The 26,984-nt window shown below is 37.8% G+C and overlaps 2 protein-coding genes and 1 long non-coding RNA gene across 5 annotated transcripts; 2 read left to right on the forward strand and 1 right to left on the reverse strand.

Moving 5' to 3' along the window:
- Window positions 1-9,853: 9,853 nt before the first annotated feature.
- On the reverse strand, window positions 9,854-12,790 carry LOC147615076 (uncharacterized). Its single transcript, XM_086778878.1, has 3 exons — window positions 12,619-12,790; window positions 12,181-12,265; window positions 9,854-10,476 (listed from the first exon to the last, which is right to left on the reverse strand). The coding sequence occupies exons 1-3, from the start codon at window positions 12,788-12,790 to the stop codon at window positions 10,236-10,238; spliced, it is 498 nt and encodes a 165-aa protein (XP_086635004.1). The 3' UTR covers window positions 9,854-10,235.
- A 574-nt stretch (window positions 12,791-13,364) lies between these two features.
- Window positions 13,365-20,093, forward strand: LOC147615077 (metal tolerance protein 5-like). 3 transcript variants are annotated; one of them, XM_086779027.1, is made up of 6 exons: window positions 13,365-13,946; window positions 14,044-14,153; window positions 14,328-14,582; window positions 14,667-14,747; window positions 17,385-17,618; window positions 19,551-20,093. In XM_086779027.1, the coding sequence occupies exons 2-6, from the start codon at window positions 14,100-14,102 to the stop codon at window positions 19,893-19,895; spliced, it is 969 nt and encodes a 322-aa protein (XP_086635153.1). In that variant the 5' UTR covers window positions 13,365-13,946; window positions 14,044-14,099; the 3' UTR covers window positions 19,896-20,093. The 3 variants fall into 3 exon arrangements, with proteins under 3 accessions (XP_086635153.1, XP_086635151.1, XP_086635152.1); XM_086779025.1 differs by having other exon boundaries at window positions 13,373-13,956; XM_086779026.1 differs by lacking the exon at window positions 14,667-14,747 and having other exon boundaries at window positions 13,394-13,956.
- A 29-nt stretch (window positions 20,094-20,122) lies between these two features.
- Window positions 20,123-23,300, forward strand: LOC147615078 (uncharacterized). Its single transcript, XR_015262741.1, has 2 exons — window positions 20,123-22,548; window positions 22,659-23,300. It is a non-coding gene; the product is annotated as an uncharacterized LOC147615078 (long non-coding RNA).
- Window positions 23,301-26,984: the final 3,684 nt, after the last annotated feature.

Below are 26,984 nucleotides of genomic sequence, written 5' to 3' on the forward strand. Positions count from 1 at the left end.
CGTAATGGTCCGATGGAATATTTATGGTGATTCCAACTTTAAGAGCATGTGGTAGTAAGTTAGGATAAAGTCCCAAGTGATGTACTTCATGGATATATTATGAGAGTAGTCATTGTAATAGCATTAGGCCTCTTATGAGCCTAAAGTGCTCGACCGGCCATAGTTTAAGTGAGTGTGAACACTTATGGCCATGTATATAAGTGAATATCTCTCATAATACAAAGAACTCTCCCATTGTGCAATAGAGTCTTGTTCTTGCTAATCCTCTTGCTAATCTCTCTCTAATCCATGCTAGTGAGTGTGTGTGAGTGAAGTGAGGTGCCCGTAGTGCAACATGGCAGTGTGACAATGCTCATGGGAGGCACGATGGAATTGCTTCTCAAGGAGTTGTGGAGCTTGCATGCCTCAAGGGTTACAAGCTCGGCCATTTGAAAGATCCTCATGATAGTTGCAGTTCACCAACATGTAATCTTCTTGTTGGATGTGTTCCAAGAGGGGTTTGGGTGAGCCATAACATTGCTAATGTGAGTTTTGTAGATAAATTTTAAGCTTCAAGCTAGCACTCCTTACAGTGATGTGATAGAAAATGTAAGTATATTATATAAGTGATTGTATTCTAAGTAGGATTTCTTTTGGTTTTATATTAAACATATGCTCTATAGATGGATAACTTTATATTTGAAAAACAAGGAGCTTCGAAGGGCTACAGCATTATATGCTCGATGAGGTGTGTTCTTTTAGTCCACATATTGATTTAATTTTAAAACTACTATTTTTACTTTTTAAAATTATTTTGATAACATCTTATAAAACTAGGATTTTTATAATACAACAATGGAGGATAATAATTGTTTAACAATTACTGAGCTACTACATCATGACACATTGAAAAGAGCGAAAGACATAAGAAATCAAGGAGCGAGAGTGTACATGATGTTGAATGAAGACAAGATTTTTCTCTATATAATAAAATTTGCATATATAGAAAAATATTTCTAATGTAGGTAAATTTTTCTATATAGAAAAACTTTACCTACATAGGAATTTTTTTCTATGTAGGCATTTTCCTATGTAGGTAGGTTTAATTATAACTTTGGAACTAACCAAGGTCTAACCGATTAACTAATAGGGCATACCCAATTAATTAATTGAGGTTAAAACTTTGGGTAACCTAAGGTCTAATTAATTAATTAATAGGTAGTATCAATTGAGTAAATAGTAAATCAGAATCTATAACTATATATAAAGGAGATTGTTTTGCTCCTTGTCACGTGTCCAAAAAGAATGTGATGGACAGTTGTGCCAAAAATAACAAAATTAACAAATTAATGAAAGCTACCCTATCCATGCAGGCTTGTAGTCGCGCAGTCTCGCAGAGCTAGCAGTCGCCCTCCCTCAATGCATGCAGGAAGAATTCAAATTTCTTGGCATGTAGCACTCTCCTTCTCCAATTGTATGCAACACGTTCCCTCTCCATGTTTTTTCATTTCGTGCAGGCTCGTTTTGTTATTCTGTGCACATAGTATTTCGACGTCCCTCTCTCTCTCTCTCTCTCTCTCTCTCTCTCTCTCTCTCTCTCTCTCTCTCTCTCTCTCTCTCTCTCTCTCTCTCTCATTCTCTCTCTCTCTCTCTCTCTCTCTCTCTTGCTCATATGAGACTCCCTCCTTTGTGTTTGTGCAGGCCGATTGCGAAAAGGTAGTCTCTCTGTACACTTGCAATAGAGTTCGTAGTATACTCACCAAGTAAGCTATGCACTCTGTCCTCTCTCTTTCTTTGAACGTGCAATAGAGTTTGTAGTATACTCACCAAGTAAGCTATGCACTCTGTCCTCTCTGTTTCTTTGAACGTGCAATGAATTTGAGCTGAAAACCATAGTTTGGTTACGACAATGACTTTGAGCCTTGAGGAGCTGTTGATTTAGCAATGCTATGAGAAGTCTACAGCTCAAATCTCAAGCTATTCCATCCACTGATGTAGCTGCACTAATCACATTTCTAGTTGACTGATTTTCTACAAAAATGAGTGTCTTTCATTGTTTTGACTTGAGTTTTTTTGGCTTAGGCCACTCGATCTCATCAAGGACAACAATCTTATGTAAAAATTTCCATCAAATTATTCTCACACATGCTCAATTAGAACCTCCAAATTTTGGTTGTGCTAATCACTATAATTAAGTCTTAATCAGTCTCAATAGAGGAGCTTAACCACACATGAAATCCCTCAGCTCCCAGAACTAGCCCCCCTCTAATTCCGATAGCTGACTGATTTTCTGTAAAAATCAGTGTCTTTCAGTGTTTTGAGCTGAGTTTTTTTGGCTTGGGCCACTCCCTCTCATCAAAGGCAACAACCTTATGTAAAAAGCCCCATCAAATTGTTCTCACACATGCTCAATTAGATCCTCCAAATTTTAGCTATGCTAATCATTGTAATTAAGTCTTAATCAGTCCAATAGAGGAGTTTGACCATACATGAAATTCCTCATCTCCTAGAACTAGCCCCCCTCTGATTTTGATTAGTTGACTTCGACAGGTCGGAAGCTAACGGTGCATCAATGCTCTGAAAGCTGATGTGGCATCAGCGCTCTAGATGATGATGTAGAATCAGCGCTTTGGATGATGACATGGCATCAACGCTCCGAAAGCTGATGTGGCATCAATGCACGACATGCTGACATGGCATCCGCAAGTCAAATGCTGATGTGGCATCCGTAGGTCAAAAGATGACATGGCTTTCGCATGTTAGAAGATGATGTGGCATCTACAGGTCGGGTTTACTTTCTTGGCCAAAAATACATATACATACACACACACACACACACACACATATATATGTATATACATACGTATATACATACATATATATACTATAAAGATAGTTTTAAAAATATATATATCCTTACTTTGTCAAACATAAGCATATAAGCAATTAAATTTTTGCCTATGTACATAATCTCAATCGAAAAAGTTTTATTTTTCAAGTTTTTTTTGAAATCACATGTGTATATATACGTTGTTGCATACATGCACATATCATATCTACCTACATATGTCATACATCTTACTATATATGTATGTATGTATGGCACGCTATCTTAGAGAGATGACTATATGGCATGCTATCTTAGAGAGATGATTATATGGCTACGAAGTATTTACATGTAAATGTTATATGTTGACTAAGATTTAAAGAGATTTTTTGGAAAGCCTTAAGATGTTCATTTTGGATTTCAGCAATGGAGATCTAGAATGATAACAATGGCTCAGTTTCGTCTGTTAATGATGAGGATAATCTTGATTTCTCCCAATACCCCTCAAGGAAGCTGAGGGTCAACAACCTTCTACTCGAGGATGCTCTATTTGTGGAATACACTGAGGATGCTATTAGAAAACTAAAAAGGAGAGGTGCACCGGTCAGAGGGCGCATGGAGGCATTTTGCCAATGAAATGCAAGGGATTAATTTATTAGAGCTGTAGGGAAACTGAGAGCTAAGGAAAAAAGGAATGAAAGAAGGAAATGGGCTGCACAGGTTGAAGAGATTACAGATTAAAAGACAAACCGGTGGTCTTAGTGCTGATGAAACCAACTTGTACTTTAAATGTCAATCTGGCTTAAAGGAAGAGGAAGATAGATGTGCTAGAGAGGAGGAGAAATGGGCTAAATAGAAATTTTTTAATAATAAGAGGAAACCAAAAAGTAGTCTTTTTAAACTTTCAAAAGGGGGGAATAGTAGAGAGGTGGTGGGGAATATCTTGGATGAGGATGGGCAGCCTCTGAATGACATGAATGTTATGGTAGGAAGTGGGTAGAATTTATGGGATCTACCCTGAGCTTGAAGGAGGACTGCTCCTCCCTAAGGAGATTTTAAGCTAAAGATAGGCTGTTGGGGCTAATCAATCAAAGTGTGGATCCAGATAAGGCTAGATGGTTAGAAAGAGATGCGGAGGTGGAGGAGTTTTGGGTTGCACTCTTGAAACTGGGAAAAGACAAATCCCTTGGCTGGGATGGTCTTTCTACAGAGTTCATCTCCTTATGGCCCTCTTTGAAGGATAGAGTGGGTGATATATGCAGGAAATCTTTTAATACTGACAGCATGGATAAGGACTTTAAAGAAGGTCTTGTTAAGCTAATTCCCAAACAAGTTGCTTGTAGCAGATTTGGACATTGGAGACCCATTACTCTGTTGACTGTGATTTATAAGATTTTGGCCGAGGTGATTGCCCTCAGTTCTCCAAGAGGTTGTGTCTAAGAGGCAACATGGTTTTATCAAGGGTAGGTCAATCTATGACAATATCTTTGCTGCTATGCTAGGAAGAGATGTGGCCCTTAAAACTCAACAAAAATGTAATATGTTACAACTTGACCTAGAAAAGGCCTATGATAAAATTCATTAGTCTTTTGTAGCAAGAATCATGGAGAGGCTTGGATTTGGGATTAAAATGGTAACTTGTATTTATACTCTATCTTGGGGAGGGTACTCCAATGTGTTACTGAATGGGAGACTGGTGGGAGGGTTTGAGATCAATAGGTCTATTAGACAAGGTTGCCCTTTGGCTCCCCTCTTGTTTGCTATTGCTTCTCATCCTTTGGTGGTCTCCCTTGAAAATGCTTATAGAGATGGAAGCATCACACGGCTAAATCTAAGACATAGTGAACAATTAATTATACAGTGCTTTGCTGATGACTCTTTGCTATTCTGACGAGCTAAGAACAACAATGTTAGACTGGCTCTAGACATTATTGTACAGTAATTTGCAATTGCTTCAGGATCCAAATGTAATAGGGTGGTTGCAAGATGAGGTTATCTAGTTTCACTTAGTGGGAGCCCTTGGCTTTAGCCTGAAAACATGCATTTTTTCAAGAAGAATCTCTCCTAGTTAGCCAAGGAGTTTCACTTCAAGGTCTTCTAATGAAACATCATATGCAAAGTTGGGCACCTAAAACTATAATATGATCGAATATCCAATAACTGTAAATCCCCTTTTCTTTGGAAACCAAAATTGTATACAATTTCCTATCGGAGGTACACTCAATGTGAGTGAATTGCCTATAACTTTTACATTATTACTCATATGATGTTCCCACTTTGCATATCACAAATTCAAATAACATAGAGCTTAACTTGATTTATCGAGTAATTTTTTATGTGTTCTACTATTTTCTATATTATTTAAAATGCATTAAAACATACTATTTTGTCCTCCCACCACATCTACCATTTAAAATGCTCAATTTGTATGGATCTAGTGATGATTAGATTGGGGAAGATTAGTAGAATGTGGGTATAAGGTAAAATTACAAATCTAACGATTGGATTTTTGTAGATTTACTTTGAAAAATTTGTTATGACTGCTAGAGGCCCACTAAATCAATTGCAATTTAATTCTAGAAAATCAAATATTGAATCTTTCAATCTAAAAACTCTAGGGATCAATATACTTGTTGCCATGAATTTATTAAAAAAATTTGGCTTAAGTATGGGAAGGTCCATTTTCAATCCTCCCAAGTGAAAATTTCCATATTGTGTCCACTCTCCCCTTTTCAAGTCTAAAACCAATCCTAGTTAGGTTTGGAAATCTAGGCTTGGTAAACTTCAAAGCCTAGATATCATTCCATGTGTGAGGCTTGGGTAGGCACAAATCTTATATATGCATGCCACTTTATGTCCACATTAGCTTCGAGAGGATCCACATAAGCAACTTGCCACCTCCACCCTCCATGTCAACATGGTCAGCCTAGTTGACTCCCCACCTCATCATCCTAGTCATCATTAATGCCACATCTTCTTGCCACCTCTCGCACTTGGTGACATGCCATGCCACATCATGGAATTGCCAAATCAGCCATAATAGTGCCACATGTCATGCACACATGTGCCACTTGTCATGCACGCATGTGACACGTGGCACCTCCTTCCAACCTCCCCATTTTTTTTCAAAAATATATTTTTGAAAAAGTTAATTTAATAATTTAGAGAAATAAAATATATAATTTTAAATAATAAAATTTCATGTTATTTAATTTAATAATAATATTTTTTAAATTTTATATTTCTTAAAAATATTTATATGTAGGATAAACCTTTGAAAAAAATACATTATAAAAGAAAATGCAGTTATACAATTATAAAATAAAAGATAATTTAAAGATATATTTATATATCTAGTAATGATAAATATTTAGACTTGTTAATAAATATTAGTAATAATATTAATTTTTTAGTGGATAATAGTTTATCTTTAATTATCCAATCAATCTTAGATAGGAAATTCAATGAGATTTGAAGTGGATAACCTATTTTTCCTATATAATCACACATCTCTAGTACTATCCCACACTTATCTCTAGTACTATCCCATCATTGAGCCTTCATAATTTTTACTCTCTTAGATTCCTTGAGAATGGGTTCTCAAAGTCGTAAGAGTCAAAAACGTGATAGGACTAGACTTCCCCCGTCCATCGAGTTCAAGAGGATGAGAGGAAAAGGATAGCTCCTGAGAGAAAGAGAGAGTGGAGAGCACGTCAACGAGCAACACTTTCCATTGCGACGATTATCCAAGACTTGCTCCTCCTCTTCCACTTCCTCTCCCTACGCCCTTTGCCCCCCCACTACCCCCCTTAGTTTAGATAATCCACATGAACCCACCCTTCCTGATCCCCCTTCTCTTCCACAAGAACCCACCTCCCCTCCTTTAGGCACCCATAGTGTGCATATGAAAGAACTATCAAAGTCAGGGACGCATCATCGTGCCCATGCAATCTTCCATTCCTATTTCAAAGACCTCACGCCTTCATCACAGGCATGCGTGCTTGATGCTTTGATCGATCTTCCCAACATGGCAAACTGCAGGGCGCTTTCTGACATTGGAGGTCGAAGAGAGAGGAGAGCTGGCATGGCGGTGCTACAAAGTGTTCGTCGTTTCTATACAGTTAACAAGAAGAGGAACTCTGCGGACGCTTTAGCTGCTCGACGGGCTCTCGACGGGCTATTGTGGCAGCCATAAGTAGCTCCCAAATGAAGGGTAAGGTGAGTGTCACATCTCACATCCTTTCCATAGCACCACACGCACTTAGAGTTGGGTCTATTAGACGGCAAAGTTTAGATGCCAATGAGGTTGGTGCTTTTGTGGGCGAGTAGTGGTCGTGTAGCTAGGCATGATCGCCTACTAAATGAAACCACTAGAGCTTTGATAGAAAGTTTTTGGGAGGAGAATTGTCGTGCCTCACCAGTTTTCAAGAAAGCTTTGCATAGTAAGAGAGCGACAAGAGGAGTATTCATTGAGCACGGTGCTTGCTTTCTTGAAATGACCCAAACAGAGTTGTATTCTCAGTTTGTGGCATCGTATCCAGAGCTTAAAATTGGGCAAAGGTTATTTGAGGGGTGTAAGCCTTGGTTTGTGAGGTACTCACGTCAGCGTGACAAATGTTGTTGCTACCATGTTGAGTTCAAACTTTTTTATGATGTGTTCCGTTCTCTTAGTGGCATAGAGAGTTGCCTCGTAGTCCTTGTGATTTCATCCACTCTCTTTTGTGTGCACGCATGGAGGATGACCAGTTCCATAGGATGCCTTGTGTGGAGAGCAATTGCACATCATGTGGTTCACTTGCACATCTACAGATGGTAGATCTTGATGCAAGTTACCAAGAGATAGTGCCATGGCAACATTATGAGTATGTGACACACGAGCTCTAGAGTGGTGGGCAGTCCAGAAAGTTGTAGCTCGTGGACAAACATACACCATGTTGTCACATCACAGCCACATTTAGGGAGCAGATCTACCCCTATATACAGCACAGTCACTATGCCAAGTGGCAGGACATCAGTTTCGAGCATGCCTCGCAGAGTTTCCTATTGGTGTGGTCATCTCTCTAATTGATTTTGCAGAGAACTACACCTTCACACCTTTTCATCAGGAGATACAATCTGAGTATTACTTCTCGGAGCAAGTAATGGTTATATTTCATAATATTTGTTTCGTGTTTGAGCTATATTACTTATTTGATTTTTTGTGTCCTAATCATTTCTCTTACTTACCTCACCAGGTTGCTATTATGGTCCACATTAGCCAACGATTGCACCCAATCTTGTCTTGATGGTGATGTTATTCCATTTCCTTTTCCTAATGCTATGTTATTTGATTTCAATTTAATTTAAGTCTTTGTTTTAAATTTTTATGTATTTTGTGAGTTTTAAATTATTTCTTTAAGAAGTACAAAAAGGGTCCTGTGACATGGCATCCAATGATCATCAACAGCTTCAAGCGATTCAACAGAGAATTGCTGAGGGCTATGAGAAACATGTGAGTGATTTTCTGGCCATTTATGTTTATACCATTAACATAAATTAATATATTTTCCCATAATTTAGAAATAAAAAACTAGGCCAACGAAAGATGATGATTCACTTCAGAATAATGATCATGTGTGCGAAGATCTTCAGCACCAAGATCTACACAGTGTGAATGAGTCCCTTACACCGGTATGTAGATTGCCATGAGTCTTTGTCCGCTTATCGGACTTCAGTGTGTTACATAATGACATTTAAGAAGCTTATTTTGTAGAAAAATCTTGAGTCTAGATATCCTTGGTCCCCTCGTACCCTCAAAACCAAACTTGAGACGAAGACAGGTCAAGAAGAATTGTGTAGATGATAAGAAGTGCATGGACATCTCTGTGGAGACTCCATCATCTCCCATACACGGACCTTAAACTGTTAGCATGAATCTCTAGAAAACCTCCCAGGTCTCATGTTATTTATTTCTTTTACAGATGGTAAATTTGTATGCTTCTTGGTTGGAACAAGGCCATGTGAATTTTAAGTGACTCACCTTGTTCAAGTTCAAACATGGCATTAACTTTGTTGATTTCCAATAGCGAGACTAAGCTCACGTCTCCTATACAAGATAATGCACTTACATTGAGAGACAGGTGTGTCTCAAGATTTTTGGGTCTTTTTTTAAGAAATGTTAACAGTCTTATGTATACTATGTTTTTTATGAATTGTTTTTTTGCTTTCAATAGATTGAAATGTGGTATGTTTCTTCACTTCCAATCTCAAAGATCCAGCATAGTTGCTGAAGTGGATGAGAAACTTATTGAGTCTATCTTGAAAGAAAAAGCCTCCACAAGAACTCTTAACATCTTTACCATGTAAGTTTGGCAAACTTCAAAGTACTGCATGTGTGTGTGTGTGTGTGTGTGTGTGTGTGTGTTTGTGTGTGTGTGTGTGTGTGAACTACTACTCAATACAATTCATGAAACTTTGGTAGGTGGATGGAGAACACTCTACCTAAGGAGACTTTAGAGAAAGTGTGGTTCCTAGATGCTCTTTGGTATGATTTTATATCCCCGCATCTCTCCAAGGACTCTAGAGCTATCTTGAATTTTCTTAGGAACATTGACATGTGAAGGAGCATCTATTCCTATTCCTTCCAATTTTCGATAGGTATGCTTGTACTCTCTCGAATAGCCTCGCTCTTTGTGATTAATTTTTTAGTTGTAGACATATTTGGTTTAACATTTGGATTCCTTTGAAGGGGACATTGGGTTCTCTATGTGATGTACAACCATTATATCAAGAGAATGACATGCTTGTCATGGGATAATGATGGCATCATCTTTTTTGACCCTATGCCACTAAGTGTCTGTGTTATGTTGTATGCTCCTTATTGGTGATTGGTAGTATAATTCATTGCTCTTTCTTTTTCAGTGCACTTCAACTAATCTCACGAACATGCACAAATACCATTTTGAAGAAATCTTTGGAGGCCCCATGTGATGAATTATGTTTTGTGTCTACACTCGAGGTACATCAAATCCATCTTTTTTGTAAGCTTACTAGTAGCAGTTCGCCATGGGTTTCAACATAGACTTTTTCTATTGTATTTTTATAATCACAAGCTATGAGATAATCCCTCACATAAGAGATAGGAATTCCATGGCGTTTGATGTCTACACACCATGTAGACTTTAGAGTTTGAAGAGTTTCATCTATCCCTTGGTGATATTTTCCATCCGAGAGTACATGACAATCTTGGACTATGCTTTCCCACTCCTCTATGTAGGGAATTTTCAAGTTTGGTGGGGACTTTAGACAAGACAAAGGGAACCATCCCTATTTTGTCCTAAGCAAATGTTTTCCTTCATTCTTCTCCATCTCTGTAGAGTAAGCATGTTTCTACTATCACAAGACTTCAAAGTCTCCAAGGTTATAGTAACATCCCTTTGGATTGCACTTTTCATTGCTTCGTAACTTTTCTTATCAAAAGAGTAGAAGGTAGGAGAGACATAGAGATTTGGATCCATTCAAGAAACAATGCTTTGTTTACTTGATGTTTCTTGCTTTTGAGGGTGTCTTCGAGAAGCTCTTCAATATTGGCATCATCACTCATTTCATCATAGGAGCTTGTATCATCAACTAAGTCCTCCTCCTCCTCGAGCACAAAATCGCTTGAATCATCTTCAAGCCAATCCATCCGTCTACACAAGATATCAAACAAGAGAAAAATGATGAGAAGAGGAATGAAGCCCACTTACCACCCGTCCTAGTTTACCTTCTATTTTACCACCCATACCCAGTTTACTTCCTAGTTTACTTTCTAGTTTACTTTACACAGAGCGCTTATTCTCAGGTTTTTTTTACTTTACTGGCCGGCCTAGTTTACTTCCTAGTTTACTTTATATAGAGCCCAAGTTTTTTTTCTAGTTTACTCCCTAGTTTACTACGTTCATTACTACCTAGTTTACTACATTTATTACTACCTAGTTTACCACGAGCTGCCCTAGTTTACCTTGACTTGTAGCGTTCACGTTGGATACCTAGTTTACTTTGGGACACCAACCTCAAGACTTCAAAGAAGGGCCTCTCCCTAAAAATCTCTTCTTATTCCAAAATTCTCCAAGTTTTAAATTTTGATTATTCCTTCTATATCCACCTAAAAGTTTGTGCATGTCATTTTATTCCTTCTATATTCATCACTGAGAATTATTCCTTCAGCACATTTTCCAACGCTATTCCCTAGGATACTAAGTTCACCGGTCTTACTTTATTGTCCCTAGTTTACTTTTGCATCAACGGTCACGATTTGCGTGCCAACTTCTCTATCGGTCTACCCGTGGCACTAATTAGTCCCTAGTTTACTTTTGTATCGATGGCCACGATTTGCGTGCCAACTTCTCCATCGCTCCACGGCCGCCAATTTCATCTAATCGGAGCTGCCGATTTCATCTGACGAGGGTCTACCCCGTGGCACTTAGTCCTGAGGCTCAAAGAGGCCAGAAGCCGTCAGCTTTCAATAACAAAGGAATTTCCACATGTTACACCCCTCACACATTTGATGAAGATGGCGGCCATCGTATTCGGTGCTGGGCCTCCACACGCCGGCAAATGTTCTCTGATAGAAGCAGTTCCGGCATTATTAATGAAGCCCGCGTTTTGCGCATATTAGGTGCATCCAGGAGGACCACTGTGTGAAATAATGTATATGATCATATTTGCATCGTAGCAGAATCGCTTAAAGTACACCCGCCAAAATCAATAGTGCAAATATGAAGGCAAAGAAAAGCACCCATTCTTGCAGGCAATTGGAGGTCTGTATCAGAACTCACCAAAGAGGTAAGGTGCGATAATTTGTGTGGCCAAACTCAGCTTACAGTAACAGAACCAAGAGATCGGGTATTTCAAACTCAAGGAGAACTTATTAATGCCTTGCATGCACATCAAATTCAATTTGGAGAAGGTGATAAAGTATCTATGAAAGCATCTGTCCAAGAACGAGCAGCAGGCATGCAAGCGACTGTCCCAGCTTTCAAAGAGGAAGCTCAAATTATTGTAAGTAGTCAAATTGAAGAAGATGCCCCCTCTAGGGCACTCTCTATTCATGACAACAAGGCCTGGCATGCTTGAATCTGTGCAGATGATGCACTATTGAAGATCCTGAATTTGATCTAGATTCTGCTGCCGCAAACCTTTTGTGAGTGCTTCATTATCTACGCTGAAGCAGGATTAATGCACTCTCCTAGTACGTTACATCCTGCAATGTCACCCAAGCACATTAATGTGATCAATTTGTCTAGAATCCTGTACCGTGGTTCACAAATATCCCAACGCAAATGGACCGTGGACAGCTTTAAGAGACGAAAGAGACTGGCAAGGTAGCAAAAAGAGTACAGAACTCTCACCACCGTCCGTCCGTCATGGGCGTCGGACGACTTTGACAGTCGCGCCGGAATCTTATAATTCTTACGCTGCTGACGTGTCGCGCCAGGGCTGCATCCGATTTTTAATTATTAAATTAAATGGATTATGTCTATACCAAGCATATATATTTATTGGATTCACGTGTCAATTTATAATTCGAAGCCTAATGATATTCCACTTATCATATCCCTTTTGTCACTAAGTCTCTAAAGCAAAACAAGTGAAAAAAGCCTACCTTGATTGACAGATAACAAAATAGGGAATCCGGAAGGCCAAAAATGATGTTTAAAAAAGCGACTTCGACAACATTTGAAGGGCAAGGTGAGAGAGGGGAAGAGGCCACGCATAGAGAATTGTACGTTGCAAACAATATAAAAAAAGGTCAACAAAAATGTCATAGAGAATTGTACGTTGCAAACAACCTCTATTAAGCCATATCATTTTGTATTCCAAAGGTGGCTTCACAAAAGGCAAAAGCTCATTTACAACAAAATTAAAGATTTGCGCCACTAAGGCCGGAAGAAGATCACATGGTGGGATGCCCTTTTGTGAAGCATACCAAACGTTTGGGTTGCAAATTATCTTCATGTCCATGTCCATATAGCCACTATGACATGGGCTACAGAATGTATATATACATCAATCAATGTATAGTTTAAGAAAGTGGGTAGTGATTCTTTGTGAGTGGGCATTCCATTATCGTGCTAAAAAAAGCAAATTGCTTATGTAACATTCTTGTGGACAACAATAAGAAGACAAGGCTAGATTCCCAATAATAGCCATGATGAAGGTATTGCCAAGGGTTGGGGTGATGGGTTTTCCTTGATTCTTGAATAGAGCGGGATTGTTCATGCACGTAACATTTAAAAAATCAAAAATTTTAAAAGGTTGCAACATTCACATCGTGGAGATCAATAACTTGATACAAAATATATAAGTGTATGTGTGATTGTTAAAAGTGTGAAGATGCCACCAATGAATAGTTTATAGAAGTGGGGCAATGATTCTTTGTGAGTGGGTTTTCCGTGACATTTGTGATAAAGCAAAGTGAGGATAAGGTTTTTTATAAGACATTCTCATGGACAAACATTTCGTGACGCAAAAAATGACAAAGACAAGGTTCAATTACCTATGATAGGTGGTTATATTTTTTAACAAAAGTAATGTGAACATTGAGGTGATGGATTCCTCTCAATCCTTAGGAAAAAAAAGTGCATTCATAAATATATATGTGAAAGGATATATTGTTGTAGAATGAGGAAATCCCTATATAATGGATGACAATGTGCATTTACTGTCTTCCTGCTTCTCCTCTTATTTTTCATCTCCTTGTGGAGGCGACATGTCTAGTGTACCAACTAATACCAATGTGCATCAGTCTTCCTGCTCCTCCCCTTCTTTTTCATCTCCTTATTGGGGTGACATATCTAGTGTAGTGACTAATGCAAATGTGCATGGACAATCTTCCTACTCCTCCCCTTGTTTTTCTTCTCCTTGTGGGGGTGACATATCTAGTGTAGCAACTAATGCCATACCAACAGAGAGCTTCAGTAAAAGTGGACATAGTGGCGCAATAATCAACATGGACATTGGTGAGGCGGGGGGAGGTGAAGGTGGTGGTGGAGAGAAGAGCAAGGATTGGCGGATTAGAGCAAGAGACTTTGTTCTCAGTAATGAAACTCGAGTGACACCTCTTAATGCACCAAATCCACTTGACATGATCCTCGGCTCCTCTTATTGTCTCAAACTGGTTTGTCAAGGTACCTTATCTTATATGCATAAGAATGCAAATGTCTGGTAAAATCTAAAATGCTATATCTAGTAACACGCGTATGCTAATGTGATAGGTAAAAAAGCAAGTGTGGATAACTATTATAGTAGACAAAATGAGATCCTTAAAGAAATGACTGGCGTAGATGGATTGTTCGAAATAGACCCTGGCCCTTTATTTGCACAAGTAAGTAGCCTCTTCTGTCTTCTCTAAGCTTTATGGTAGTAGTTTAAAAAACAAATGATGAGTTTTAGATCCTGTGAAGATTAATGGTGGTACCTTAATTCTAATTGAGCACTTTATTCTAAGTAATCTAATGGATTATCCTTCATTTATGACATGCTTTTTTTAATTGCATAGCCAAATCATTTGGACCAAGTTGCCACAGCCAACAGGGAGTTACTTGCAATACGTATTTCCAATTATGCAAACATGGTTCTTTTGGCGGCCAAGGTGTTCATTTCTATAAAAAGTGTTTCTTTGGCGATAATTGCAACAACATTAGACTCGTTATTGGACTTGCTTTCTGGGTTCATCTTATGGTACACGTCTTATAGCATGAGGAGACCAAACCCTTATCTCTATCCCATTGGCAAGAATCGGATGCAACCAGTGGTAAGTTTTTGAGTCACAATAAAGTACTAAATGGTTTATCACTTGCAAATGATATGTGATAGAGCTTTTGGTTTTCTAATGTAGGGCATATTAGTGTTCGCATCCGTAATGGCAACACTAGGAATGCAAATATTAATCGAGTCTACGAGGCAACTTATATCTCAGGTTACATTTGAACTTTCCTTCTTGTTTCAACCCCTTGTATGTTGCACCACTTGTAGAAATAAAAAAAGATATTATATGTTAGCAACTTAAATATGTAGAATTTGAATTGATAAAAGTAAGTAAGTTTTGTTCTTATCTCATTTTCTATTGGTGAGGCTTTTACTTCTTTGGTCATTTGTAGAGATCTCTCTTTAAGAAAAATCATCCATTATTTATTTTATATTGTACTTGCTATCAACTTTTATTATTTCTTGTAATTCCCGTGCTCCTCATGATTAGATACTCTTTATTGAATAGTATGCTTTTGATAGATGATTCCATGGATTTTTTATTTTAAAATGAACTTTGAAGTCTCTAATCTCAGGCTAAGAATGTTTGTAAATCACATGATATTCTTACAAGTATAAGTTAAAGCATTAAACATTTTCTTTTTCTATGATAGCACTTTCAAGGTATGCCTAAATTTTTATTTTAACTAAAATCTCTCATTCTCTCATCAATTTCATATAGCTAGTCTGTCATATTTAAGGAACTTGATGTCTAGCTTTAAATGGTTAGTGATTGAAGAGATAGTGCTAAATATATACTAGATTTTAGCCTCTATTATATGCATCTCTCTCTCTCTCTCTCTCTCTCTCTCTCTCTCTCTCTCTCTCTCTCTCTCTCTCTCTCTCTCTCTCTCTCTCATAAATTATTGTCATTTGTATTTGTCAAGATCACATATATATAAACCTTTTTTTGTCTAGCATTTTTTTTCCATATTTCCATATTCTAACTGTTATCCTAATCATTGCACACTAACAAACTAGTACTACGGCTTGATCTCATAAACCCTTTGAGTATTTTGTAAAACTTAAAAAAAATGTGTGTGTGTGTGTGTGTGTGTGTGTGTGTGTGTGTGTGTGTGTGTGTGTGTGTGTGTGTGTATGTGTGTTACATATACATATTATCATCAAAGATAGTACTTATGCTTTTAAAAAGCCATGATATTTATCTTAAGACGACATGGTTTTATACCTAATAGAAAGCCATGATGTTTATCTTAAGACGACATGGTTTTATACCTAATAGAAAGCACAATTATTTTAGATTTGTGATAATATAGTTGTATTAAAAATATGTATACTTTCATATAGGTGAACTAGGATTATGTAGACCACCATTCAAGGACACCACCTCATCTAACCCATCCAAGAGAAAAACATGACCCAAGGGCACCACCTCATCTAACTCATCCAAGAAAAACATGGTAGATCATCACCCAAGGGCACCATCTCACCACCTTGTCTAAAACCATCCAACAAAAAACATTCTTAGAACTAAGATAAGTTGATTCATATTGTAGGCTTATCAATGTAAGCAAAATTTGTATTGTTAACTCATTTTGGATAAACAATTACCTAAACAAGGAGAAACTTAATAGTATTCAAGAGTTTTATAATGTAAATTAATAACCTCCTATTTTTTTGTAAATTAGAGATACAATAAGAAACAACAAGGTATTATATGAATCCTACGTATAATGGTCTATTCATAAATGGACTAGATCAGGTATAAACAAGAAGTAGAAGAAATAGACTATAGCTATAAACAAGAAGTAGCTATAAACAAGAAGTAGAAGAAATTGAATTTCTTGCAAAAATACCATATAAGATGAATGCCCAATTAGAGGTACCATGTGGGAGGGGTGTGCACGCGTGTGTGTGTTGTGTGTATGTGTGTATGCACACACATGTGTGTGTGCATGTGCATGCATGAGAGAGAGAGAAAGAGTCTGCATGTACATGTGCACATGCATGTGCATGCATGCATGAGAGAGAGAGAGAGAGAGAGAGAGCATGTGCGTGTGTGTGTGTGTGCGTGTGTGTGTGTGTGTGTGCATGCATGCATATGCATGTGCATGTGAGACTTGCACAATCATACGCAAGTGCATGTTCATGCAACATGGCACATAGTATGTGATTTCATGTGGATGCATTCATACACGTGAAAGCGTTATTATATATGTGTGTTGTCATGCTTAATTCGTGAAGTTATGATGTTTTTGCCACATGCAAAAATGTATATAAGTTTCCAAGAATCTTTATCTAACAATTGCAACACATTTTGCAATAACGTAAATGTTTCATACCCATTTCCCCTAAGACTTATATTTTTTAGTATAGCATAAACTTTGGAAGTCTACATTTAATTTTAAAAAAAGCATGCATTAGTTCTAGATGATGTTGATACTGTAATTAAAATAATTATTTATGGTTAATTGATTTTTGGATATTTAAAACATCACAAATTGGGTATCTCATGAATTTTTGTTATGCAAAAAACTTAGTCTCATAAACTTTTTTCATTTCACCCATATGCTTATGAGCATGCTATTAAAAGTTGACTACTTGTGTGTGGGTGAGCCATGATTACATATTTTCTTGCAAATTTTAGATGTTGCAAAGTTAAAGCTTGGAAAACCTTTTGGAAAACACTTTCTTTACCTGACAATACATGTTTGAATATAAATGTGATTTTTCGATGAGAAAGTTTATGATGTTTAATTTAATTTTTAAATATATCTACTATATTTAAAAAATAGAGAATTCTCACGCTCTGTACTCACCTCTTTATATGGCATCGTTTTTTTAACAGAGTAGTCAATTGGCATTACAAGGCACAAACAAATTTTGGGTGATTGGAGTGATGCTTTTTGTTACTTTTGTAAAGTTCAACCTTATGCTACTATGTAAAACCTTGAAGAATGACATTGTGCAAGCTTATGCAAAAGATCATTTATTTGACGTAATCACAAATTCGATTGGACTATTAGCTGCAATATTGGCAACAAAATTTTACTGGTGGATAGATCCTGTTGGTGCCATAGTGGTATGTTACTACATACTCAAAATCACATTAAACCAAAAACAAATCTTAGAAGTTTAAGTTTAGTTTAGTTTTGTAACTTAAAGCTACCATTACTAGTAGTTATACATATGTGATTATTCTTATAAGTGGTACTTATAGCAACCACTAATATTTTTGACACTGCTAAGGCTATTATAAGTATTGCTAATACAGTTGATGTTGTCATAATAAATAAGACTAATTCTTTTGTTATACCATACATGATTATCAACAATAACAAAAATATAGACACAGCAAGAATTTGTAACATTACTCAAGTACAACTACCCATTTTAAGAATATGATTATTTTTCTTTTTTTTGGAGGGGGATTATTTAATATATATTAGGTGTTGCCACTAATTACATCCAGCTTCTTACTTACAATATTAGGCAGCCCACCTGGGCTTACTCCTTATTCCCAAAATGTCTAGCCTTTTATCATTTCCCTAAGGTCCCTATCTACTCCAATTCCCTCTTATTAGAATTCAGTAGTTTGCAAAGGAGGTTCCATCTTTCATCTTCCCAAAACAAAGGAAGATTGGCTCCAAGAAACATAATAACCAAGTTGCATACAAGCTACCATCATAGATTCAGTATACTAAAGCCTTTAGGTGGAAGCTTTTCCAAGACACTTTTACTAGCCCACACCTTCTAGTGTCCACTGGATTTTCTATGAATGCCACAAACGTATATGCAGGGTGCTTCACCTTTAGGTACCACCTCTTGGTCTTGGGTCCAAATTTTGGCAACCTGGTATTTACCTCCTTGATAATGAATTCATGCATACAAACTTTTGGTTAGGGCTTCCTAGTATGTACCAAGTTCTGCTATAGAGCAAATCATCTGATTCCATTGCATAGAGAATGAATTGCCTGAAGTGTGCTAGCATCATTCAATTGGTTAGCATAATATATAGATTTACAGAGATAAACACAATTATACATCACTTCAATGCTATTCAACCTAGTTTCCCTACCCCTATAAAATATTAAGTTATTTCTAGAAATCTAGATCTCCTAAAGGCAACCATACCTAATAATATTAAGTTATTTCTAGAAATCTAGATCTCCTATAAAATATTAAGTTATTTCTAGAAATCTAGATCTCCTAAAGGCAACCATACCTAATAATATTAATAAATAAGCAGTTAGTAATCTCATTAGGTTCTATCCCCTTTCCCAAAACCCAATCCCCCCACAATCCCCCTAAACCCCCAAAGATCTAGCCACCCATTTCTCTATCTTCACCCAAAATCCCCTGATGGCTGGGCATCCCCAAAAGAGATGTCTCCCATCTTCCAAGGTTGTCCTACACCTTGGATAGCAACGTGAAGTAAAATTCCTTTGTATAAGCTTGGAACCAACTGGTAAAGCCACTAGACATACTTTCCACAAAAAGGCCTAAAACTTCAAGGGCAAATTGGACTCCCATATGAGCTTCCATCTATTTCTCTAGGTTCCAGCTTTCCATTTTACCTTCCAAGTTCAGTCAAAGCCTTAAACTCAGAGTTGAGAAATTTGGATTGGAATGTGGTAAAAGAATATGATTATATTATATCATAGGTGTAGGCAAAATCACCAAACCACATCACTATCCTAGTTGCCACACTTATTCTCGCCATCGTTGCATCATGATTAATAATGCTCTTCTATCCAGCATCATTTCATAGTACTATTATTCTCACATTTTATCATGTCATTTCTTCTATTATCACCACCATTATTGCAAACATCAACTTATTAGAACGATAATCATTATGGAAATAAAATGATAAAGTTATTTCTTATACATTAGAAATGTCATATTATCCTTTTTAGTAAAAGGATCACTTTTCATGTGAAAATAGATTAATCATGGATTATGCTTATGCATAATTATCCATTTATAATAATCATTATTTGTGCTTGAGCAGTTGGCAGTATACACAATATGGAACTGGAGTCATACTGTGCTCGAAAATGTATCTTCTCTAGTAGGAGAGACAGCACCACCTCATTTTTTACAAAAAATAACATACTTGTGTTGGAATCATCACAAAGCTATCAAACATATTGATACAATAAAAGCTTACAAGTTCGGAGGATATTACTTTGCGGAGGTGGACATTGTTTTGCCAGGTGAGATGCCATTAAATGATGCACATGATATTGGTGAGAGCTTACAAAATAAGCTTGAACGTTTACCAGAGATTGAAAGAGCATTTGTTCACCTTGATTATGAGTTTTTACATCGACCAGAACATGCCCAAAGGGGTTAATGCTAGGGAGACACTTAATACATATGATAGCATGTCAATTGGATTGGGTACATTAAATATTCATGGGATCTCTAGTTTATAATTGTAATCCTTTTTTTAGTCTTAACAAAGTGGCTTCACATGCCAAATTCTATGTAATCATGAATATTGTTTGCTATAACTCTTTTAAAATCTATGATAGAGTTCAAGTTACGATGAGCATAAGATATGTCTCTTTTGTGATTGTTTCATTTATCAAATTAATATATATAGTTATGTCTTCATAGAATCTTTTAAAATAATAAAGATTCATGTTTTATATCAAAGACAAAGGAAATTTTTACTTATATTTTTTGAAAAGGATTTAGCAAAAGTATATGTCTTTGACTAGGATGATCAAATTAAAATAACAAGGTTTGTGATCATTGATTGATTTCCTATGATCTTTACGAAACTTTAAAATGACAAGGTTTGTGATGATTGGTTTGTTATGCTGATTATGAAACTTTAAGGAACCAAAATTGAGAAAGACATTTAGCAAAAAAAAAATGCCTTGTGGGCATTAGGTGTTTGCATGGAGTGCCGCAACAATAATTGCAACAAGGGGTCTACCTTCCCTACTCCCTTCCTTGGCTTGAGGGAGAAAAGTGAATGTGCAAAAGCAGGTGCGAGCAAAAGATGCTTTTTGCATATATCTAGAATGGTAGAAAGTGGACATATTCACCAAACAACCCAAGAAGGAATGGAGACAATTATTAGGGCACAAATAAGATAATGATGTGGATTTCATAGAGGAACATATACTTGAATATGCCAAATAAGATAATGATGTGGATTATTTCATAAAGGAACATATACTTGAATATGCCAAACATCTCTGCATGCATAGTGATGCTCTACTTATGACAATAGAGGGTTGCCATATGCATGCACATGATGCAATCATGCCTGGTTATGTGACACAGTGCCAGACTAAGTCTGGGCCAATGAGAGCTTTCTTTAGATTGATTAAGTGGACAAGAAGTCATGCATGGGAATAGATATGCCTACACATGATAAATAAGCAATACTAGTACTCGACCCCCCCGCGCGGGACAGCCACAACTTGTGGGCTTGCCCACGGCTGTCAAGGTTGGGAGGTGAGTCAGGCATGCACCCCCTTCACGTTTGTTTGGTTTGTTTGCAGGTTTCTAGCCTTGTACCATGAGCGTTCTACGAGGTGATCCGGTGGGGATTTGATAGTGGTATCATGCTTCGTAGGAAATTCAAAAAAAAAACTCACGCTTCTTCCACGTCACCATGTATCAAGGTTGAAGCGTCCACCATGTGCCAAGAGGCGTGCATGAACAAGTAGTATGGATAGGATGGGTTGCCTTCAGACTGTTAAGAAACTTGGATCAAGCCTAATCTTAGAGGTGAATGTAACTAGCTGGTCACCAATTACCACGTCATAATGGTTAGTTCTATGATGGCTAAGCTATATAGCACCATCATTAAGGTAAGCCGAGTGAGTGAATTATAAAAATGAGGGGAAAAAGGCAAAGTACCGTCGTTCTCATGGGTCGAAGAGTTGTATTCTTAATGGCAAGCAGCAAAGAGGCGGAAAAAAAAAAGCTTGAAAAACGGAGCTGTGCAGGTGGCGAGAATTGGAGAGGTCCATGTGTCATGGAAAAAAGTTGGAGCAAATAGAATCTCTCTCTCTCTCTCTCCTCCATTTGGCACATACAATGAAAAGGAGAAGGTGTCTCTCTGATTGCTACGTTTGGGAGTTCCTAAATCCGCGATAATCTGCACTGGCAAGAAGTTGATAGGCGAGTTCAGCCCTGGCAGTAGATCTCCATCAAAATGCTCCATCCAGGGAGTGTGAAGGAGCTGCCGGAACTGCATGATCAGCATGCGCAGAATTCTCTACACACAGCAACCAGCTTACATGCCGCCATGTGCAGCAGCGTCTTCGACTGGTTGCCTGTGCAAACCTCGTCCTTCTTCAACAGGAACGGCAACTAGAATTATGGTGATATCCCAAGGATACGTCAAATTTTTTCATTTTGAACTTCCATATTTAATAATTTTTACCATCCTGCTTACCATTATCAAGGTGACACTAATACATCCAATCTTTCAATAATCTATGCAAGTTTCTTTACTAGAGCAAAGGCGTAAACAAAATGATCTTACTAGTAATATATTTGAGAATAACCATAATATCTTCCCAAACTTGGCAACAATATGGTGATGCAATTTTTTTGGAAACCCTTTTTTCTCTTTTAGATAGTGTCTAGGGGCTAGCACAAACGTGTAGCTTTACACCTTTGAGTCGACCGGGGAAGTGAGAATAGATAAACAAAGAAGGAGCACAATAAGGTGAAAAGTGTGATTGCCTCTTTTCGTAAACCAATGGGAGTAATGCATTCATTGAAGGGTGCCTTCATCTCACAAAGATAAAAAAGAAAAGAGAGGTACAATTATATAGCCTCAAGACACATGATTGGTACAAGAAATTACAAGTATATAAATATTTGCTTATTCATTTTCTCTTTATGGTACATAATTTGTAGGCTCATATACTAACTTCCATTTTTTTCTATACATATTTTATCCTTTCAATTTCTATAGTTAGTTGTGGAGACAAGAAGATGAGAGAGACTATTTACAAAATTGGAGGCTTAGTGAGGTATGAATCTTCTCTTCAATTCACTAGCTAAGTTATATTTAATATTTGGTAGTCTCATACAATCACAAGTTATGTATAATAAATAGTACACATGATTGCTATGTATGTAGGTACATATCCTAAGATGGCTCGTCTCAATGCTATTGGGGCAGTGTGTATAATCAAGGAAAACTTTCCTAGAACAATTCTCACTAGCCAATTGCATCTTATGGTACATTTGGTTAATGAAGTGGTGCTTTGTGATGTTGTTCATGTTCGATGGATGTTTTTCTTTGAAAGGCTCATGAAAACCTAGATGACTTTGTGAGACAAAGAGTGAGGCCAGAAGCAAGTATGGTAGAGAGATGGTTGATGCAAGAGTCTCTTGTGTATATCTTAAAGCATCTCTCGCATAGATCCTTTCATGCCACAATTATGGAGCAATGAGGAGGATGACTGACTAATCACTAATGTGCCACAAGGAAAAGGAAGGAAACAAAGACCGGATGAAGCATTATACCAAAAGGTGAATACATTCTGTATTCTGAATAGTCCCATCATGGAGAAGTGGATTGGGAGATACAAGGATGCAATCAATAGATGAAAGGATAAGAGAAGAGCTTTCAGAAGAGCAAATTGACATTTGACATTCTTGCCTAGCTTAGAACCTCTACCAAATGTGATGAATATAGAATGGCTTTGTATGGCAATATTGATGGCATCGAAAAATGGAGAGATAATCACAAGAGAAGAGAATGAGTATGCACGAGGATGTGACCCTCAAGAAACTATATTCTTCATCTCTCTCTCATGCTTCGATTATTATATAGCTTGTTTAATGCACTATACTAAATGTCATGCTTTTGTTTAATGTTAGTACAAACTATATAATGCCATATAGTCAGAGGGAAGGCACTTTCGCACGGAGCATGTGGATTCTAAAAGAAACACATTTAATTGTGGTATGATGGCAACTTTTTGACCAAGAAATGCAATCCAGTAGCCATTATACCAATGTTATAGAGAACAATCTTGAGTATTGTGGAACTATTCAAGATATCTTGAAGTTGGGTTTAGAGCATTTAGTATGTTCATCTTTGATGTCAAATGGTTCAAGGTGATATATAGAGGTGCTCAAGCAACCGTGAAGAAACATCCAAATGGATTCTTTCGAATTGATTCCACCAAGTTTTGGAATGATGAGAAAGATACTTTCGTACTATCTCAACACTGTCAAAACATGTTAGTAACCCAACCAATCACCGATAAATCTTGATGTAGTATAATAAAAGTGTAACCCCTTTGCTTTGTAATTTTAGGTTGTATTTCACATCGATGAAATTGATCCAAAGTGGTGGTATGCTATACAAGTTTCCCTTGTTCAAAACATATCTTTCAAGATCAAGATGTTGAGGTTGAATCTCCATATGAGGTGCAGGTACTACCTCAAATCGACTCATTGGAAGAAGAAGATGAAGAAAACAATTTAGAGGAGGCCATTCAAGAGCTTGAGAAACATCAATCCGAAGAAGATGATGAGTCACCTATCGATCATGACAATGCTTCATTGGATAACGATAGTGATATTGATATGGAACCCTATATTTTCATTAAGCTTCCATTAGATATAGACATTCATTGGATAACGATAGTGATATTGATATGGAACCCTATATTTTCATTAAGCTTCCATTAGATATAGACATTCATGAAGCAACACATATGGATCTATTACAAGATGGCTGAAAGCATGATAGGTGTGGTACCAAAAAGGAGTGTCTTGGACACTCCTTTTAGCCACCCCTTTGGGAGGAGAAAGAGGCTTGAATTTGAAATAGAGGCGGGCTTGAAAATGCAATTGAGCATTCATTAAGGGAATGGCATGCCCATTAAATGCTTCTGAATATTCTCTCTCCTCCACCAGTCTGCACTCGTCCTGCAATCACTCTCTCTCTCTCTCACTCTCTCTCTCCGCCTCTCTCTCTCTCTGCCATAGCATAGCCTCTGCTTCCCGCCTACACAAAAGGGCCTCTCTTCCCGCCTGAGCGCAAGCTATATTCAATTGTACTACTGTCTCCCTCTCTCCCTCTCTCTCTCTCTCTCCATGAAGACTACAGTTGTGCTTTAATGGTCTTCTTTGCAATAACCTCAGCCTCCTAGCTCCCTCATAAACTGCTTTAATGGTCTTCTTTGCAATAACCTCAACCTCCTAGCTCCCTCATAACTAGCTCCACATGGAGTCTCATAGTGTACAGAATGGCAATACAGGCTCTGTATATCTTCCCCCATTGTCTATCACACAACACATCCCGAGAGAGCTTCTGCCAGGTCTTCGAAACTACTGGGTTGCAAAGAAAAGGGAACAAAGAAGCATTGAGAAGAAGATGGCACGTACGCGCGAGGATGGTGACATTGATGAGCGAGAGGCAAAGAAAATCTGCAGAGCAGTTTCTCAGTGCTGGCACAAACAAACAAACGGGCTTACAACAGCTCCTCCGTCATCCAACGTTCTCAGTGTTGCAGTACACGTCAGAGACAGTTGAGAGACTCATTTTCTCTAACATTTGTCACACATTATCTGAGGTGAAGACACCCCATTCAAATAACGAGTTGTTTTTAAAGCGGGCTACTGTCGTGGCATGCCTCAATGGCGCATCTGGTGTTGACAAATCAAATGAGTGGTAGAGAAGTTACCAAGGCTTTAGGAGTTCATCGAAGGAATGTCATTGCGGCGGCCAATTTTCGGCTGCAACATGAAGCGGAGGAAGGGTCACTTCCCTTGGATTCTTGTCACCGTCAATTGCATAGGACAAGCACCATCACCAGTGAAATCAGGGAAATCGTGTTTCAGTTTTGGTCGGTGGAAACTCGCATCTCCCCAAACAAGAAAGATGTTCGAAAGAGGATAGGCAAGAGTGCGCATGTACTGCATCCAGTGCATCTACTCGATTTTCCTCAAGTATATCACTGTGTTGAGAGTGTGTTGTAAGAGTTACACAGTTGCTCGCATATGATTGCTAGTGTATCCGGATATGCTCTTCTATACGATACTGATTTCTAAATGTCAGTGGTTTAGAGTGACAGTACTTAAATTTTGTATGATAGGGCATTAGAGTGCTTTACCATGCTTCCAAATGTTTGCAAGTACCTCACAGTGCATTACAATGCTTAACCATGCACTATAGTGCTTTACGAAGCTTTACAATTGATTTCAGATGCTTTTGAGTGCTTCATGGTGATTCCAAGAAATTCCAAGTCATGAGTGCATCTTAGTACTTCTGAGCATTTTCAAACCACTTCTGAGTGCCCGAAAGTGCACTATATTGCTTAACCATACTTTATAGTGCTTGACATACTTCTTCAAGTGATCACAAGTGCTTCTAAGTGGTTCATAGTGGTAACAAGTAATTTTATGTCATTCCAAGTGCATCTAAATGTTTCTGTGTGCTTCTAAGTGCCTTTTGTTGCTTTTGAGTGCTTAATAGTGCTTCAAAAAGCTGCCACAGGTACCTGAGAGTTCTTCCAAATGCTTCCAAGTGCTTATGCTCGTAATGGCTTAACAGAGCTTCAGAAGTGATAACAGGAGCTTCTAACTGCTTCCAAGTGCTTGTAAGTGCTTGTAAGTGCTTCCAAGTGCATCTAAATGTTTCTGTGTGCTTCTAAGTGCCTTTTGTTGCTTCTGAGTGCTTAATAGTGCTTCAAAAAGCTGCCAGGTGCGTGAGAGTTCTTCCAAATGCTTCCAACAAGTGCTTAAGCTCGTAATGGCTTAACATAGCTTAAGAAGTGATAACAGGAGCTTCTAACTGCTTTCAAGTGCTTGTAAATGCTTGTAAGTGCTTCCAAGTGCATCTAAATGTTTCTGTGTGCTTCTAAGTGCCTTTTGTTGCTTCTGAGTGCTTAATAGTGTTTCAAAAAGCTGCCAGGTACCTGAGAGTTCTTCCAAATGCTTCCAAGTGCTTAAGCTCGTAATGGCTTAACAAAGCTTAAGAAGTGATAACAATAGCTTCTAACTGCTTCCAAGTGCTTGTAAGTGCTTGTAAGTGCATCTAAATGTTTCTGTGTGCTTCTAAGTGTCTTTTGTTGCTTCTGAGTGCTTAATAATAGTGCTTCAAAAAGCTGCCAAGTGCCAGAGAGTTCTTCCAAATGCTTCCAAGTGCTTATGCTCGTAATGGCTTAACAGAGCTTCAGAAGTGATAACAAGAGCTTCTAACTGCTTTCAAGTGCTTGTAAGTGCTTGTAAGTGCTTGTAAGTGCTTGCTAGGGCTTCTAAATGCTTGCTAAGTGCTTGCTAGTGCTTCTAAGTGCTTGCAAGTGCTTCCAAGTGCTTCTAGTGCTTGCTAGTGCTTCCATGTGCTTCTAAGTTCTTCCAAGTGCTTCCAAGTGCTTGCTAGTGGTTCTAAGTGCTTCTAAGTGCTTGCTAGTGATTCCATATGCCTCTAAGTGCTTCTAAGTGCTTC

Source organism: Cibotium barometz, chromosome 40, assembly GCF_041138505.1.
Source record: "Cibotium barometz isolate CiBa-2024 chromosome 40, ASM4113850v1, whole genome shotgun sequence".
NCBI classification, from domain to species: Eukaryota; Viridiplantae; Streptophyta; class Polypodiopsida; order Cyatheales; family Cibotiaceae; genus Cibotium; species Cibotium barometz.